Raw genomic sequence first — 15,051 nt, forward strand, 5'->3', positions numbered from 1 at the left:
AAATATTAATAAACGGGGTCACTGCCGCTATCTTGAAGTTTACAGAAAAGTCAGCCTCAGACAGCGTAGCTAATCCAAGAATGGATACAGTATACAGACGGCATGGCCGGCTCTACCATATGGGCAAAGGGGGCAATTGGCTGAGGGCCCCAGCATCCATAAGGGCCCCCAAGTGTCTGCCACTACCCCACCACACCACTAAATTATCTCTCTCACCCCTGCCCCCCAGCTGCATTACGGAGGCATTGGTGACAGGCATCTCCTCGGAGTGTCAGGCGTTGCAGGTCCATCTGGCTTCCCTTTAGTGTTCCTGCTCTACACTTCTACTGCTTCTCTGTTTGGGCTCTAGTCCCTGTTGTGAGGAGCAGGAAGAAGAGAAATGGGGTTTTAGGGTTAGGCATCATCCATTGGGTATTATGGTTAGGCACCACCAGGGGGGTATTAGGGTTAGGCACCACTGGGGGAAGGGGGGGGTTGTCTTAAGGTTAGCCACTACCATGGGGAAGGGGGGGGGGTCTTAGGGTTAGGCACCACTGGGGGAAGGAGGGGTTGTCTTAAGGTTAGCCACCACCAGGGGAAAGGGGGAGAGGTCTTAGGGTTAGGCACCACTGGGGGAAGGTTTTTTTTTCTTAAGGTTAGCCACCACCATGGGGAAGGGGGGGGTCTTCAGTTTAGGCACCACTGGGGGAAGGGGGGGGGGGGTTGTCTTAAGGTTAGCCACCACCAGGGGGAAGGGGGGGAGGTATTAGGGTTAGGCACCACTAGGGGAAGGAGGGGTTGTTTTGAGGTTAGCCACCACCATGGGGAGGGGGGGGGGGTCTTAGGGTTAGGCACCACTGGGGGAAGGGGGGGAGGTCTTAGGGTTAGGCACCACTGGGGGAAGGGGGGGAGGTCTTAGGGTTAGGCACCACTAGGGGAAGGAGGGGTTGTCTTGAGGTTAGCCACCACCATGGGGAGGGGGGGGGTCTTAGGGTTAGCCACCACCAGGGGAAAGGGGGGGGGGGGTTCTTCAGGTTAGGCGCCACTAGGGGGGGTCTTAGTGGTAGGCATTGGAGGGGAAAAGGTTCTGTGTGAGAGTAGGGTTAGGTTTAGTTGAAATTAAACATAGGTAATATTTACCAATATTTTACTATCCTCGTTACAGCTGTAAATATATTTTCCTTTTCATTGTTATAGATGCTATTTAATCCTTTTTAATACCGTTATTTTAACACATTTATAATTCTATTTCGGATAAAGATAAAGAAACGATATTAAAAAAATTGTTAGACAATATCTTATAATTTTGGCTTCACCCCTCTCCCTCTTTTCCTGGCGCCCTTACTTGACTTGTACACGAGGCTCACATGACCACATCCAGAGATCAGCAGCTCTGTAGGGCAGACAATAGAGATCCTTACAGTCAGACGTCTGCCTCCCTGCATAGACTTTCCCACGTTACGGGATTCCCGTGAATGGCTGTGTGTGTCTGCTGATTTTCCTCCCTATACTGATCCCACTTCCTTCCAAGTTTTGGGGCAATAGAAGGCCACACCCGCTCGTCTCTGCTGACGGGAGCTGGATGTGGGAAAATAACATTGGTGGATAAACAGGCGGCTATTTGTAGCACAGAGCCGGCCGGTAACTTCCTCCTCACCTACTGCTCAAGAATGGCCCCTTCCATGCAGTACGTGCTGCACGCCGCACACCGCTCCAAATAATGCAATCACTGAAAAGTCTGTTTACCGGAAGGCGCCAAGTCTATTTACTGCTGAATGGGAAACTAACCGGCATATTCGAAAAGTAAAAAATTCAGGTTGCTTCAAAGTGTTGTGACAAAATAAGAAGTCATGCAGATGTGGTAGAAAGGCCTCCACTAAAAGTCATACAGCGGAACTGTGTTACTGGTGATTCTTAAAGTGGATAAGAAGAAAGTGGAGCAGGGCAGCGGTAGCAGAGCAGAGTGGAGCAGGGCAGCGGTAGCAGAGCAGAGTGGAGCAGGGCAGCGGTAGCAGAGCAGAGTGGAGCAGGGCAGCGGTAGCAGAGCAGAGTGGAGCAGGGCAGCGGTAGCAGAGCAGAGTGGAGCAGGGCAGCGGTAGCAGAGCAGAGTGGAGCAGGGCAGCTGTAGCAGAGCAGAGTGGAGCAGGGCAGCAGTAGCAGAGCAGAGTGGAGCAAGGCAGCTGTGGCAGAGCAGAGTGGAGCAAGGCAGCGGTAGCAAAGCAGAGTGGAGGAAGGCAGCAGTAGCAGAGCAGAGTGGAGTAGGGGAACGGTAGCAGAGCAGAGTGGAGTGGAGAAAGGCAGCGGTAGTAGAGCAGAGTGGAGCAAGGCAGCGGTAGCAGAGCAGAGTGGAGCAAGGCAGCGGTAGTAGAGCAGAGTGGAGCAAGGCAGCAGTAGCAGAGCAGAGTGGAGCAAGGCAGCAGTAGCAGAGCAGAGTGGAGCAAGGCAGCAGTAGCAGAGCAGAGTGGAGCAAGGCAGCAGTAGCAGAGCAGAGTGGAGCAGGGCAGCAGTAGCAGAGCAGAGTGGAGTAAGGCAGTGGTAGCAGAGCAGAGTGGAGCAGGGCAGTGGTAGCAGAGCAGAGTGGAGGAAGGCAGCGGTAGCAGAGCAGAGTGGAGGAAGGCAGCGGTAGCAGAGCAGAGTGGAGGAAGGCAGCAGTAGCAGAGCAGAGTGGAGTGGAGCAAGGCAGCTGTGGCAGAGCAGAGTGGAGGAAGGCAGAAGTAGCAGAGCAGAGTGGAGGAAGGCAGCAGTAGCAGAGCAGAGTGGAGTAGGGGAACGGTAGCAGAGCAGAGTGGAGTGGAGTGGAGGAAGGCAGCGGTAGTAGAGCAGAGTGGAGCAAGGCAGTGGTAGCAGAGCAGAGTAGAGCAAGGCAGCGGTAGCAAAGCAGAGTGGAGCAAGGCAGCAGTAGCAGAGCAGAGTGGAGCAGGGCAGCAGTAGCAGAGCAGAGTGGAGCAGGGCAGCAGTAGCAGAGCAGAGTGGAGCAGGGCAGTGGTAGCAGAGCAGAGTGGAGTAAGGCAGTGGTAGCAGAGCAGAGTGGAGCAGGGCAGTGGTAGCAGAGCAGAGTGGAGGAAGGCAGCGGTAGCAGAGCAGAGTGGAGGAAGGCAGCAGTAGCAGAGCAGAGTGGAGTGGAGCAGGGCTACGGTAGCAGAACAGAGTGGAGCAGGGCAGCTGTAGCAGAGCAGAGTGGAGCAGGGCAGCTGTAGCAGAGCAGAGTGGAGCAGGGCAGCTGTAGCAGAGCAGAGTGGAGCAGGGAAGCTGTAGCAGAGCAGAGTGGAGCAGGGAAGCTGTAGCAGAGCAGAGTGGAGCAGGGCAGCGGTAGCAGAGCAGAGTGGAGCAGGGCAGTGGTAGCAGAGCAGAGCGGAGCAAGGCAGCCGTAGCAGAGTGGAGCAGGGCAGCGGTAGCAGAGTGGAGCAGGGCAGCGGTAGCAGAGTGGAGCAAGGCAGCCGTAGCAGAGCAGAGTGGAGCAGGGCAGCGGCAGCAGAGCAGAGTGGAGCAGGGCAGCGGTAGCAGGGTGGAGCAGGGCAGCAGTAGCACAACAGAATGGAGCAGGGCAGCAGTAGCAGAGCAGAGTGGAGCAGGGCAACAGTAGCACAGCAGAGTGGAGCAGGGCAGCAGTAGCACAGCAGAGTGGAGCAGGGCAGAGGTAGCACAGCAGAGTGGAGCAGGGCAGCAGTAGCACAGCAGAGTGGAGCAGGGCAGCAGTAGCACAGCAGAGTGGAGCAGAGCAGAATGAAGCAAGGCAGCGGTAGCAGAGTGGAGCAGGGCAGCAGTAGCAGAGCAGAGTGGAGCAGGGCAACAGTAGCACAGCAGAGAGGAGCAGGGCAGCAGTAGCACAGCAGAGTGGAGCAGGGCAGAGGTAGCACAGCAGAGTGGAGCAGGGCAGCAGTAGCACAGCAGAGTGGAGCAGGGCAGCAGTAGCACAGCAGAGTGGAGCAGGGCAGCAGTAGCACAGCAGAGTGGAGCAGGGCAGTGGTAGCAGAGCAGAGCGGAGCAAGGCAGCCGTAGCAGAGTGGAGCAGGGCAGCGGTAGCAGAGTGGAGCAAGGCAGCCGTAGCAGAGCAGAGTGGAGCAGGGCAGCGGCAGCAGAGCGGAGCAGGGCAGCGGTAGCAGGGTGGAGCAGGGCAGCAGTAGCACAACAGAATGGAGCAGGGCAGCAGTAGCAGAGCAGAGTGGAGCAGGGCAACAGTAGCACAGCAGAGTGGAGCAGGGCAGCAGTAGCACAGCAGAGTGGAGCAGGGCAGAGGTAGCACAGCAGAGTGGAGCAGGGCAGCAGTAGCACAGCAGAGTGGAGCAGGGCAGCAGTAGCACAGCAGAGTGGAGCAGGGCAGAGGTAGCAGAGCAGAATGAAGCAAGGCAGCGGTAGCAGAGTGGAGCAGGGCAGCAGTAGCAGAGCAGAGTGGAGCAGGGCAACAGTAGCACAGCAGAGAGGAGCAGGGCAGCAGTAGCACAGCAGAGTGGAGCAGGGCAGAGGTAGCACAGCAGAGTGGAGCAGGGCAGAGGTAGCACAGCAGAGTGGAGCAGGGCAGCAGTAGCACAGCAGAGTGGAGCAGGGCAGCAGTAGCACAGCAGAGTGGAGCAGGGCAGCAGTAGCACAGCAGAGTGGAGCAGGGCAGAGGGAGCAGGGCAGAGGTAGCAGAGCAGAATGAAGCAAGGCAGCGGTAGCAGAGTGGAGCAGGGCAGCAGTAGCAGAGCAGAGTGGAGCAGGGCAACAGTAGCACAGCAGAGAGGAGCAGGGCAGCAGTAGCACAGCAGAGTGGAGCAGGGCAGAGGTAGCACAGCAGAGTGGAGCAGGGCAGCAGTAGCACAGCAGAGTGGAGCAGGGCAGCAGTAGCACAGCAGAGTGGAGCAGGGCAGAGGTAGCAGAGCAGAATGAAGCAAGGCAGCGGTAGCAGAGTGGAGCAGGGCAGCAGTAGCAGAGCAGAGTGGAGGAAGGCAGCGGTAGCACAGCAGAGTGGAGTGGAGCAGGGCAGCGGTAGCAGAGCAGAGGAAGGCAGCGGAAGCAGAGCAGAGTGGAGCAGGGCAGAGGTAGCAGAGCAGAATGGAGCAAGGCAGCGGTAGCAGAGCAGAATGGAGCAAGGCAGCGGTAGCAGAGCAGAGTGGAGCAGTGAAGCAGAAGCAGAGGAGAGGGGCGCAGGGTTGTGGTAGCAAAAGTGAATGGGCATAAAAACGTTCCACTTCTGGTGCCCTGCTTAGAGTGACGAAATGTAAATAAACTCAATGTTGCCAAAAAAGTAAATATTTAAACCTTTTTAAATATCCATGTAAAGTTGAAATATTTTTTTTTTTATTTTTTATTAGCACTTATTTCCAAATAAAATATGCTCGCCATACATTGTGAAAGGGACATAATTTAAACGGTGTAATACCCGGGACTATTAGGCAAATACAATACGTGGGTTTTAATTATGGAGGCATGTATTATTTTAAAACTATAATGGCCGAAAACTGAGAAATAATGAATTTTCTCAGTTTTTTCTTATTGTTGCTGTTAAATGCATTTACAGTAAAGTAGCTCTTAGCAAAATGTACCACCCAAAGAAAGCCTAATTGGTGGCGGAAAAAACAAGATATAGATCAGTTCATTGTGATAAGTAGTGTTAAAGTTATAGGCGAATGAATGGTAAGTGAAAATTGCTCAGATGCATAAAGTGAAACACGACTAAGGGCTGAAGTGGTTAATGGCAGTTCTCAATAAGTTTAATAAGATTTCTGTACCTAAGCAGAGTAACCCTTTAATGAGGCGTACATATGGCGGGTCCTTGCGCACAATGTGTACGGCGTAGCGGGCGAACGGTTACGCTCAGCCTTGTATCACCCTCTGTGCCGCTTCATGGAAAGATTTATAGAAATTATATGCTTAAAACCACTGAAAACGGTCTGTTTTCCATTTCCTCCTCTAAATTATACAGAGCGCTGTGGGACACGTAAGAACTATAAATAAATTGTAATGAGGGACTTGCTGTATCGAATATTCTGTGCGCTGGCCGGCGGTGTGAAGGAATTGCATCAGCGCAGATCAGCTCTCCGTCGATGGACAAGCAGGAACGTGGAATCATTTCAAAGGGAAATGTGGAACCATTTCTTAAAAAATACTTTATTATGATCTGTGCTAAAAATAAACCTTTATTGTTTTTACTAAGGAAAAAATAAATTACACACATGGGTATGTTTGATATTTACCGCGTTCTGCCACCTGGGGGAGACCCATGCCAGAACAGATCCATTTCCCCTGCATGAATCACCCTATAATTAATAGAGTAAGTATGTCGCTTATTTGTAACAATATGATTGGCTGGTTCAAGCCATGTGACTGCCTCCTTTATCCAACACAGGAAGCAGAAGGAAAATAGGGTCATATGATCATGAACAACTAATGAGTGAGTTGCAGCTCACAGATTCAGTAGTGTCTGAATCACACACCTGAAACAAGCATGCGGCTACTCGAGTCAGACTTCAGTCAGAAACATCTGATCTGATTTGTTCAGGGTCTATGGCTAAAGGTATCAGAGGATCAGCAGATAAGCCAGGCAATCTGCAGGTAGCCTTTAACCCCCTTGGCGTTCGGATTCTTTCCAGATTTTAGGGAATTTTTTGCACCCTTTCAGACCCTAAAACCTTCCAGGGAGATCTGCAGCAGTTTTTCAATCACTAACCTCCCTGGCTCCAGTGCTGCAGTTATGCCTCCATCCTCCGGGTGGCGCTGTAACTCTAAAGTGAAATTGCCAGCTGTCGTCATGACGACAGCCGGCGATCTCACCAGCAGGAAGCAGAGCCCCGGAGGAGAGGAAGAATAATGGCGGCTGACGTCGGGATACCCCAGGAGGTATGTAGAAGCGCCCACTGCGTGCTATACTCTGCACACAGCCTCCGGCGGCTACCCCGAGCACAGGTCGGGATTACCGCTCTTAGCTGCGGTTTTCTGCCCCGATCCTAGCTCGGGATTAAAGGAGGTTAAAACCTCCGCTCCTGTCGGCCGCAATGGCCCACTTCAACTTAAGTGACCTCTGGGTCACTACGCTGGAAGGAGAGATTCATTCTCTAATTCACAACGTGCAGGGAGGCAGGGGTAGTGGCAGGGGGCGCGGCCAGGAAGAACCCTGCAGGAACGCCCCTGGAGGGGGTTTTGAACAGGGAATACCTCTCCCACACATTTACCTCCGAGATAGCAACAAATCTTGTTGGTAATCTTGGGGGGCTATAGCGAGGCGGTGGGGGGGGGGGGGCAGAGCGGTGGTGGGGTGACACAGAGCCATGTTATGAGGCAGAGAACATGCCTCTGTGTCCCATCGGCCCCTAAACAAACACCAAGTTTTCTGTAATGCTGCTGAACAATCAGTTACCGACGTACTGCAGTCACGTGACAAGCGATACAGAGAGGGGAGAGAAAATCCTGACATACAGAAGTTACACAGAAAGAACTTAAAGTGAACCAGAGACGAAGCACCCTTGTGTATTTTACCATAGAAATCAGTGGGAACATTAGAGAAAACATTTACCATGCTCTCTGTTCCATCCTCACTGCTAAAAGTGTCTGTTATCTAGCTGAGATAAGAATCCCGGACTGAGCATTGATTCTGGCTTTGCTATAATGACTCAGCTATAATGATTCCTGAGCAAAGCCAGCAGGGGGCAGGCTTGGACTTGAAGACAGCAAAGAACACAGTCTCAGCTATAATTATTCTGTAGCAAAGCCAGACCGACTGCTTAGTCGGGATTCTTATCTTAGAGGTGATAACAGGCAAATTAAACAGAGAACAATGTAACAAAGAGCAGATTAGGTGTTTACTGTCATGTTCCCACTGATTTATAAGGTAAAATACATGAGGTTGCTTCATCTCTGGTTCTCTTTAAGTGACAGATAAAAGCAGACTGCTTTTACCTTTCTGCGCGACCCTCGTTATTCACCCCCTGATCAATGATCAATCTGATCATTTTGATGAGATTGTTAGATGATCGGAAGTGAGAATGCACCAGCCCTGAGACCACAAAGATGCCATAGTGCGCCAAAATCAGGAGGAGCAGAAGACTTTTTGTCCTTGCTTTAAAACAGAAGTACAGTATTTTTGTTTTCTGACCTTGACTTATTCTGAAAGTATTTGGCCTTCTGTTATTTGTTATTTAAACCTGTTTTTCTAGAGCACAGGGTCTTTGTTCCACGATCTCTATGGATCTTTCCCATGGACTACACACCACTGGCAAAATTCAACAAGGACCTGTGTATGTGTACCTTAAAGTGACACTGAAACAAACAAAAACAAAAAACACTTATGATATAATGAATTGTATGTGTAGTACAGATAATTAATAAAACATTAATAGCAAAGAAAATAGTCTCATATTTTTATTTTCAGAGTTGTAGCTTTTTTTTTTATTTTTTATAATACTGCATTATTCTGTCATATTTGCAATTATAAGCCACACTCTGCATTTTAAACTATAAAACATGCATAGTTAATGACCCGTTCAACCTTTCTGTAGTATTAAAGGGACTCTGAGCAGTGCAGAAACTATGGAAAGATGCATATCATTTTAAAGCTCTCTTTCTCCTCTTTCCAATGATATATAAACCGCCGCCCTACTCTATTTTCGTGATTGAAATTGCCGCGGCCGCGATTTCGATCGCGAAAATAGAGAAAACTAAAAGGCATAGGGCGGCGGTTTAGGGGTCGTCAGAAAAAGGAGAAAGAGAGCTTGAAAATGATATCCATCTTTCCATAGTTACATTGAGAAAAAGTCGCCCTGTGTAGTACAATGTAACTATGGGAAGATGGATATCATTTTAAAGCTCTCTTTCTCCTCTTTCTGGCGACCCCTAAACCGCCGCCCTATGCCTTTTAGTTTTCTCTATTTTCGCGTTAGAAATCGCGGCCGTGGCAATTTCAATCGCGAAAATAGCGGAAACTAAAAGGCGTAGGGCGGCGGTTTATATATCATTAGAAAGAGGAGAAAGAGAGCTTTAAAATGATATGCATCTTTCCATAGTTTCTGCAATTCTGTCTCTGTTTCTTTGCTGTATAAGTGCTTCAGAAAACAGCACTTTAGCAACCCAAGTCGGGTTGGAGAGCTCAGGGAAGCTCTTTAGCGTAGTTTTCAACTGAGGTTTCTTAACTCTTCCTGTACTGGAAACAATATGAGAATCATTTGTTTGCTACCAATGTTCTATTTCCTAACTGTATTACACATACAATTCATTGTTTATTTTCGCTTCAGTGTCACCTTAAGGCCCCATTCACACCTCAAAACGACAATGCAAACGCAATCGTTTTGTGTGCTGTGTTTTTTCTCCTCCCGGCACTCCATGTTGCATTTCTGGAAAAAAGCGATTTTTCTACAAATAACGCCCCCAAAATGCTACAGGCACCTCTTTGCTGAACGCACAGCGGACGAAACGCGCTGATATGAACCTTCTCATAGAGATTCATTGCACAAGCGTTTTGTGGGCGTTTTTAAAAATCGCCTGCGCTTGAAAAAAGGCAGAAAACGCCCCTAGTGTGAACGGGCCCTAAAGAGGCCATGGAGTGACATACAGTGCAATGCAGTCAATGATTTAGGGTGCTCACTTATACAGTAATCTTCCTGCTTTCAGCATCGAAACACTTCCTACTTCTATAGATTGCTGTATATCATTATGTAACCCCGGCCTCCCAGTGATGTCACAGCCTAGGCTGTTTAGCTATGCAGAATTCTCCTTACCAGAGCATTCCGGGAGACCCTGTATAATTTAACTGGCTTTAAAACTTTTAAGAAACAAACACCTGCAGCTGCACCTGACAGGGCTAAACATGTCACCACCTGTAGTTCTGCATCCTGTGCAGTCCGCTCCGGCCCACGTGGCGGTGACTGACAGCACCGCTCGCGCAGACGCAGTACAGGCCAACCTGGAGGTCGCTCTGACGTCATCACCGGGGACCGGGAGGGAGCTTCGGCGAACGGCTGCAGGGAGAGCTGCGGCGAGGGACATGCTGAGAGCTTGGGGCTGGAGGAAGCCCCCGGTAAGTACCACTTATTTTATCCTTTTTCCCCTGATGACTCCTTTAAAGTGGACCTGAACTAAGAACTTCCTCTCGGCTCTAAAAAAATAAGCAGCAGCATAATAACATTTAAACAAAACAATTTCTTTGTTAGAGCTGATACAAATCCTAAAATAAATCTCCTGTGTTTCTATTTCCTGCTTTCATGGAAGTGGACATATTGTTAACATCCTGTGCTTTCAAATGAGCTTATATGCCTTATCCGCTGTTGCAGTCAGGTGACATAGGGGAGAGATCAAATAACTTGTGATTAGTCATAGATGAGGGGGAAATAGACAGCCTATACCAGGGATGGCTAACCTTGGCACTCCAGCTATGGTGGAACTACAAGTCCCATGAGGCATTGCAATACTCTGACAGCTCTAAGTATAACTCAGGGAGGCAGAGGCATGATGGGATTTGTAGTTTTGTCACAGCTGGAGTGCCAAGGTTAGTCATCACTGGCCTATACTCTCTAAATACACACAGCGTGCATTTCTCTAGGTTTTCCTTCTGTCTTGTGCAAGCGTTCAGGTCCACTTTAAGATGTTTTCACTACAGGTACTCTTTAAAAGTTTGTGTACTTTAATTTTTTTGCACCCTTCCAGACCGTCTAAAACCTGGAAAAAAATCTTGCTCCCAGGGAGATCTGCAGCAGTTCCACAACCACTCACCTCCCTGGCTCCAGCGCTGCAGTCTTCCCTCCAGCCTCCGGGTGGCGCTGCAACTCTAAAGTGAGATTGCCGGCTGTCGTCATGACACGGCAATTGGAAAAAGCCGTTAATTTCCACAATGCAATGAGGTTCACAGACCGCTCACAATCTAATCCCTACCATAGTCACAAGGCCATCATAGCCCAGGGCCAAATTTTAGCGGGACTGATCTGTATGTTTTTGGGATGTGGGAGGAAACCGGAGTGCCCGGTGGAAACCCACACAGACACTGGGAGAACATACAAACATAATAGTGCCCTGACTGGAATTCTGTCAGGGCACTGCAAGGGGAGAGCGCTATTAACTACGCCACCGTGCTGCCCGTGTGTGCTACAGACACGCATATTACAAATCCCCCCCCCCCCCCTCCCCAAAAAAAGGCAACTTGCTTGTCACCAGTGAACCTCGTCCGAATGACAGACCTGTTTTCTGTCAGTGTGGCGCATCTGCTTCCAAGCTCCTGGCTCACAACCAAATCATATGTGCAGAAGAATGGCTTTAAATGAGCTGCCTTTAATCATGAGGGGGAATAAAAGGAGTTACGAGCGCAAGTTTGACATGTAAAGGAAGAAAGCTCCTCTTTATGGGGAGAGGAGAGATCCTGGGTAATTGGGAGCATGTGTGCAGCCCGATAGAGCCAGGCCATCCCCACAGCTCGCTGCCCTGAGGTGTCCAGGCTGCAGGACCAGGCCTGTTTCCATCAGAGGGGGGGCTCCATGTGGAAGAATTCCTGTCACACAGACGACCCCACCCTGAGCTTATCTGAACGCAAGGCCCCTGTCTGTCCCCCTCACAGAAGAGGCCCTAAATTCACTCTGTACCGTTATATCTAAAGGTGGCCAGACACTGTTATAGCTATGACCGATCTTTCAAACAATCAAATACAAATGACTGTTTCATGGACTGGCTTAAAGAGAGCCTGAAGTGGGCTCATGAAATGGAAAAAAAACTAGGCTATCTGATCCAGGGGGGTTGAGCAGATCAGGTAGCCTCCAAAACAGCTGTTCCTGTGGGCGGCGCTTTTCATTACCTCTGGGTCACGACGCTGGAATGAGAGATTAATTCTCTTTACCACAGCCTGCAGGGAGACGGGAAGCGGTAGGGGGTGTGGCCAGGGAGAGAGAGCAGTCCAATAGCAGCTCTGGAAATCCTGCAGGAACGCTCCTGGCGGGCGTTTTGAACAGGGAATCGCTCTCCCACATGTTTACCACCGAGAGAGCAGGGGGGTTGGCTAGAACGCAGCGGTGGGGGGCCAGAGAGCGGTGTATGGGGACACAGAGGCATGTCATGAGGCAGAGAACCACACGAACCACCTTGGGTTCTCTGTAAAGGACCACTCCGGCAAAACAACAAAAACAAATACCCAGTTAAAATCTGACAGAACCGACAGGTTTTGAGCCATTCCATCTCCTCATCATGGGTTCTCTGGGTTTACTTGTTTTCAAAAGCATTTCCTGAATGGCAGTTGCTCAGTCGAACTACCGAAATAGTGTGCTTGTGAGTGGGGAGTCTGGCTGTTATGTCACTCTTTTGGCAGTTAAATTGCTGTTCAGGAAATGCTTTTGAAAACAAAGAAAACCCTGAGCATCCCCCGTGAGATGGACTAGTCTAAAACATGTCTGTTCTGTAAGATTTTAACTGCCTACTTTTTTCACTGGAGTGGTCCATTAAAAGCTCAAATCAAACCACTACAACCCAATACTTTTTGGATTTCAGGGCTTGAGGAGCCTTTCACACTTATCGGAGCAATTCCTGGCGTTTGCTGCGGATTTCTGATATTCTGTTCTGAGATTCTTCAGTTTCAGTTCTCCAGGTTTCGGGGAACATTTTGAATGCAGATTCAGATTTTTCGTGTATGCCAATGAAGTTCCTTTACATGAATTAACCTAAAAATCGCATGCGACTTTTCACAAACCGAATGCGTCTTTTCTGCATTTACATTGACTTGCATAACACGCAATTTGCACATCCCACACAAAAATGTGCAGCGCTGCTGCACCATTTAAAAATGCAGAGAAATGCGTTCCAACAAACCGCAGTCAACGCTACTGACTTGCATTAAATATGCGGTGAACGCAAATCTGCAAAGAAGGCAAACCACACACGAATTCAGTTACATGTGAACGACCCATGAAGTCGATCCAATTAAAGAGACACTGAAGCGAAAAAATATATATGATATAGTGAATTGGTTGTGTACTATGAATAATTACTAGAGAATTAGCAGCAAAGAAAATATTCTCCTATTTTTATTTTCAGGTATATAGTGTTTTTTCTAACATTGCATCATTCTCTAATATGTGCAGATTACACAACACTCAGCATTCAAAATGATTCTTTCAGAGCAGTCTTTAAACTAATGACCTCTCCTCTGGTAGAGGAAAAATAAATAGTTCAGGAACAGTTGAGATAATAAAAGTCAGAAGACAACCCTCTCCACGACTTTGAAAGTCGTAGAGATTAAAGGCTTTTTTGTATAGAGATAACAACTGGAGTTTCTTAACTCTTCCTGTACTGGAAACAATTAGACTGATGTATCTGATCTTAATGTTTTATTTCTTAGCTGTACTACACATACAAATCATAATATCATAATTTTTTTTTCGCTTCATTGTCTCTTTAACTACAGTGAAAGCTTGTGTATGAAACAAGGCAACAAAGCAGTAGAAAATAAGCCCTTTGTCTTAGCTACAGTATCAAACTTACCTCAACATTCACAAAACATCCTATTTCGGATAAAATAAGGACACTATGACCAGAAGGTAATTGAACCCCTCCCCCCTTTAAAGAGTTTACATAGTTACATAACTGCCATCTAGCTGATATTTGCTGTGGGAGGGACAGCAAGCTGTGGCAGTAGGGAGGGAAAGTTGACTAAGCTGGGTTAAAAATAAATAAATAAATAAAAAAGGGCAGAAGTGATGTCTTTTTTGGCATCACAGAGAATAGTAAAGATGGCAACCAGCAGAAATGTTATTTTATATATTTCATACCACATTACTCCTAAATCTGACAGTAAACTCTACAAACAACATAATAGGTAAGCTAATTACTCATTGGATGATCTTTATTTCATTTTTTCAGTTAACCTGCTGGGCGGTCTGGACGAGCTCAGCTCGTCCAGTACCGCCGGAGCCTGCCGCTCAGGCCCTGCTGGGCCGATTTGGCTCAAATAAAGTGCAGCACACGCAGCCGGCACTTTGCCAGCCGCGTGTGCTGCCTGATCGCCGCCGCTCTGCGGCGATCCGCCGCGAGCAGCGGCGAAAGAGGGTCCCCCCCAGCCGCCTGAGCCCAGCGTAGCCGGAACGAAAAGTTCCGGCCAGCGCTAAGGGCTGGATCGGAGGCGGCTGACGTCAGGACGTCGGCTGACGTCGATGACGTCACTCCGCTCGTCGCTATGGCGACGATATAAGCAAAACAAGGAAGGCCGCTCATTGCGGCCTTCCTTGTTTATTCTGGGCGCCGGAGGCGATCGGAAGAACGCCTCCGGAGCGCCCTCTAGTGGGCTTTCATGCAGCCAACTTTCAGTTGGCTGCATGAAATAGTTTTTTTTTATTCAAAAAAAACCCTCCCGCAGCCTGCCTGGCGATCTTAATAGAACGCCAGGCAGGTTAATAGGGAGTTTCAACCCACTTTAATAAAGGGGTACATGCTGTAATAATATTGAGAAACACTGATCTTTAGGTACAGTTTAGACCGTTGCAGTAGTGACCGTTGCAGAAGTCCCATCCTGGAACAACTTTTCTGGACTCCGCACAGAAAATAGACATCTCCAATATAGTTTCCCAAGGGACACCAATGGAGACCAGAGCAGAAGTGGAAGGATCAAGCATCCCTAACACTACAGTAAACTGAATGTTATTCCATTAGCAGCTTCAATAGAGTTATCTCGTTTGAGATAAGTGCACTGTTTTTTACCTCAAGTCAGCAGAACTCTTTGTGCTGTCAATTCTTGGAATGCTTTGGTCTGTCTCTACTAGCAGAAAATATAAAAAAAATGAAGGCAGAAGTCCTCTGTTATGGTCTCACACTGCCCCCTAGTGACAAGTGGCCATAAATACACATTACAGTAGTACTAATTAGAAACAGGGAAATGTAAAAAATAAATAAAAAAAATGTGCCTCTAAATATTGTCTGCTAATGAGCTAAAATGCTTTGAGGAAGCTGAAGAACGTGGGAAAAAAAAAAAAAAAAAAAGGAATAAGGAAGGCTCGTCTCTTACCGTCTGTCATTTCTTCTCCTCCTAAATAACCTTTTGGTGTGTGCGATCTCTGCGTCGTGGGGCTGCGGGTGATATCCCTGAAATAACAGAATCAAGAAGCCATTATTCTTCGGTAAAACTTTGCAACCTGCTCC

General features: G+C 48.6%; 1 protein-coding gene across 1 annotated transcript in view; it reads right to left on the bottom strand.

Annotated features, from left to right (window-relative positions):
• The window catches only part of CTIF (cap binding complex dependent translation initiation factor), a 258,156-nt gene that overhangs the window by 109,639 nt on the left and 133,466 nt on the right, over positions 1-15,051 (bottom strand). The window contains exon 8 of the mRNA XM_068271884.1: positions 14,918-14,994. Within this exon, the coding sequence (XP_068127985.1) occupies positions 14,918-14,994 (77 nt within the window). The remainder of the gene's footprint in view (positions 1-14,917; positions 14,995-15,051) is intronic.

Source organism: Hyperolius riggenbachi, chromosome 1 (genome assembly GCF_040937935.1).
Source record: "Hyperolius riggenbachi isolate aHypRig1 chromosome 1, aHypRig1.pri, whole genome shotgun sequence".
Taxonomy (NCBI): domain Eukaryota; kingdom Metazoa; phylum Chordata; class Amphibia; order Anura; family Hyperoliidae; genus Hyperolius; species Hyperolius riggenbachi.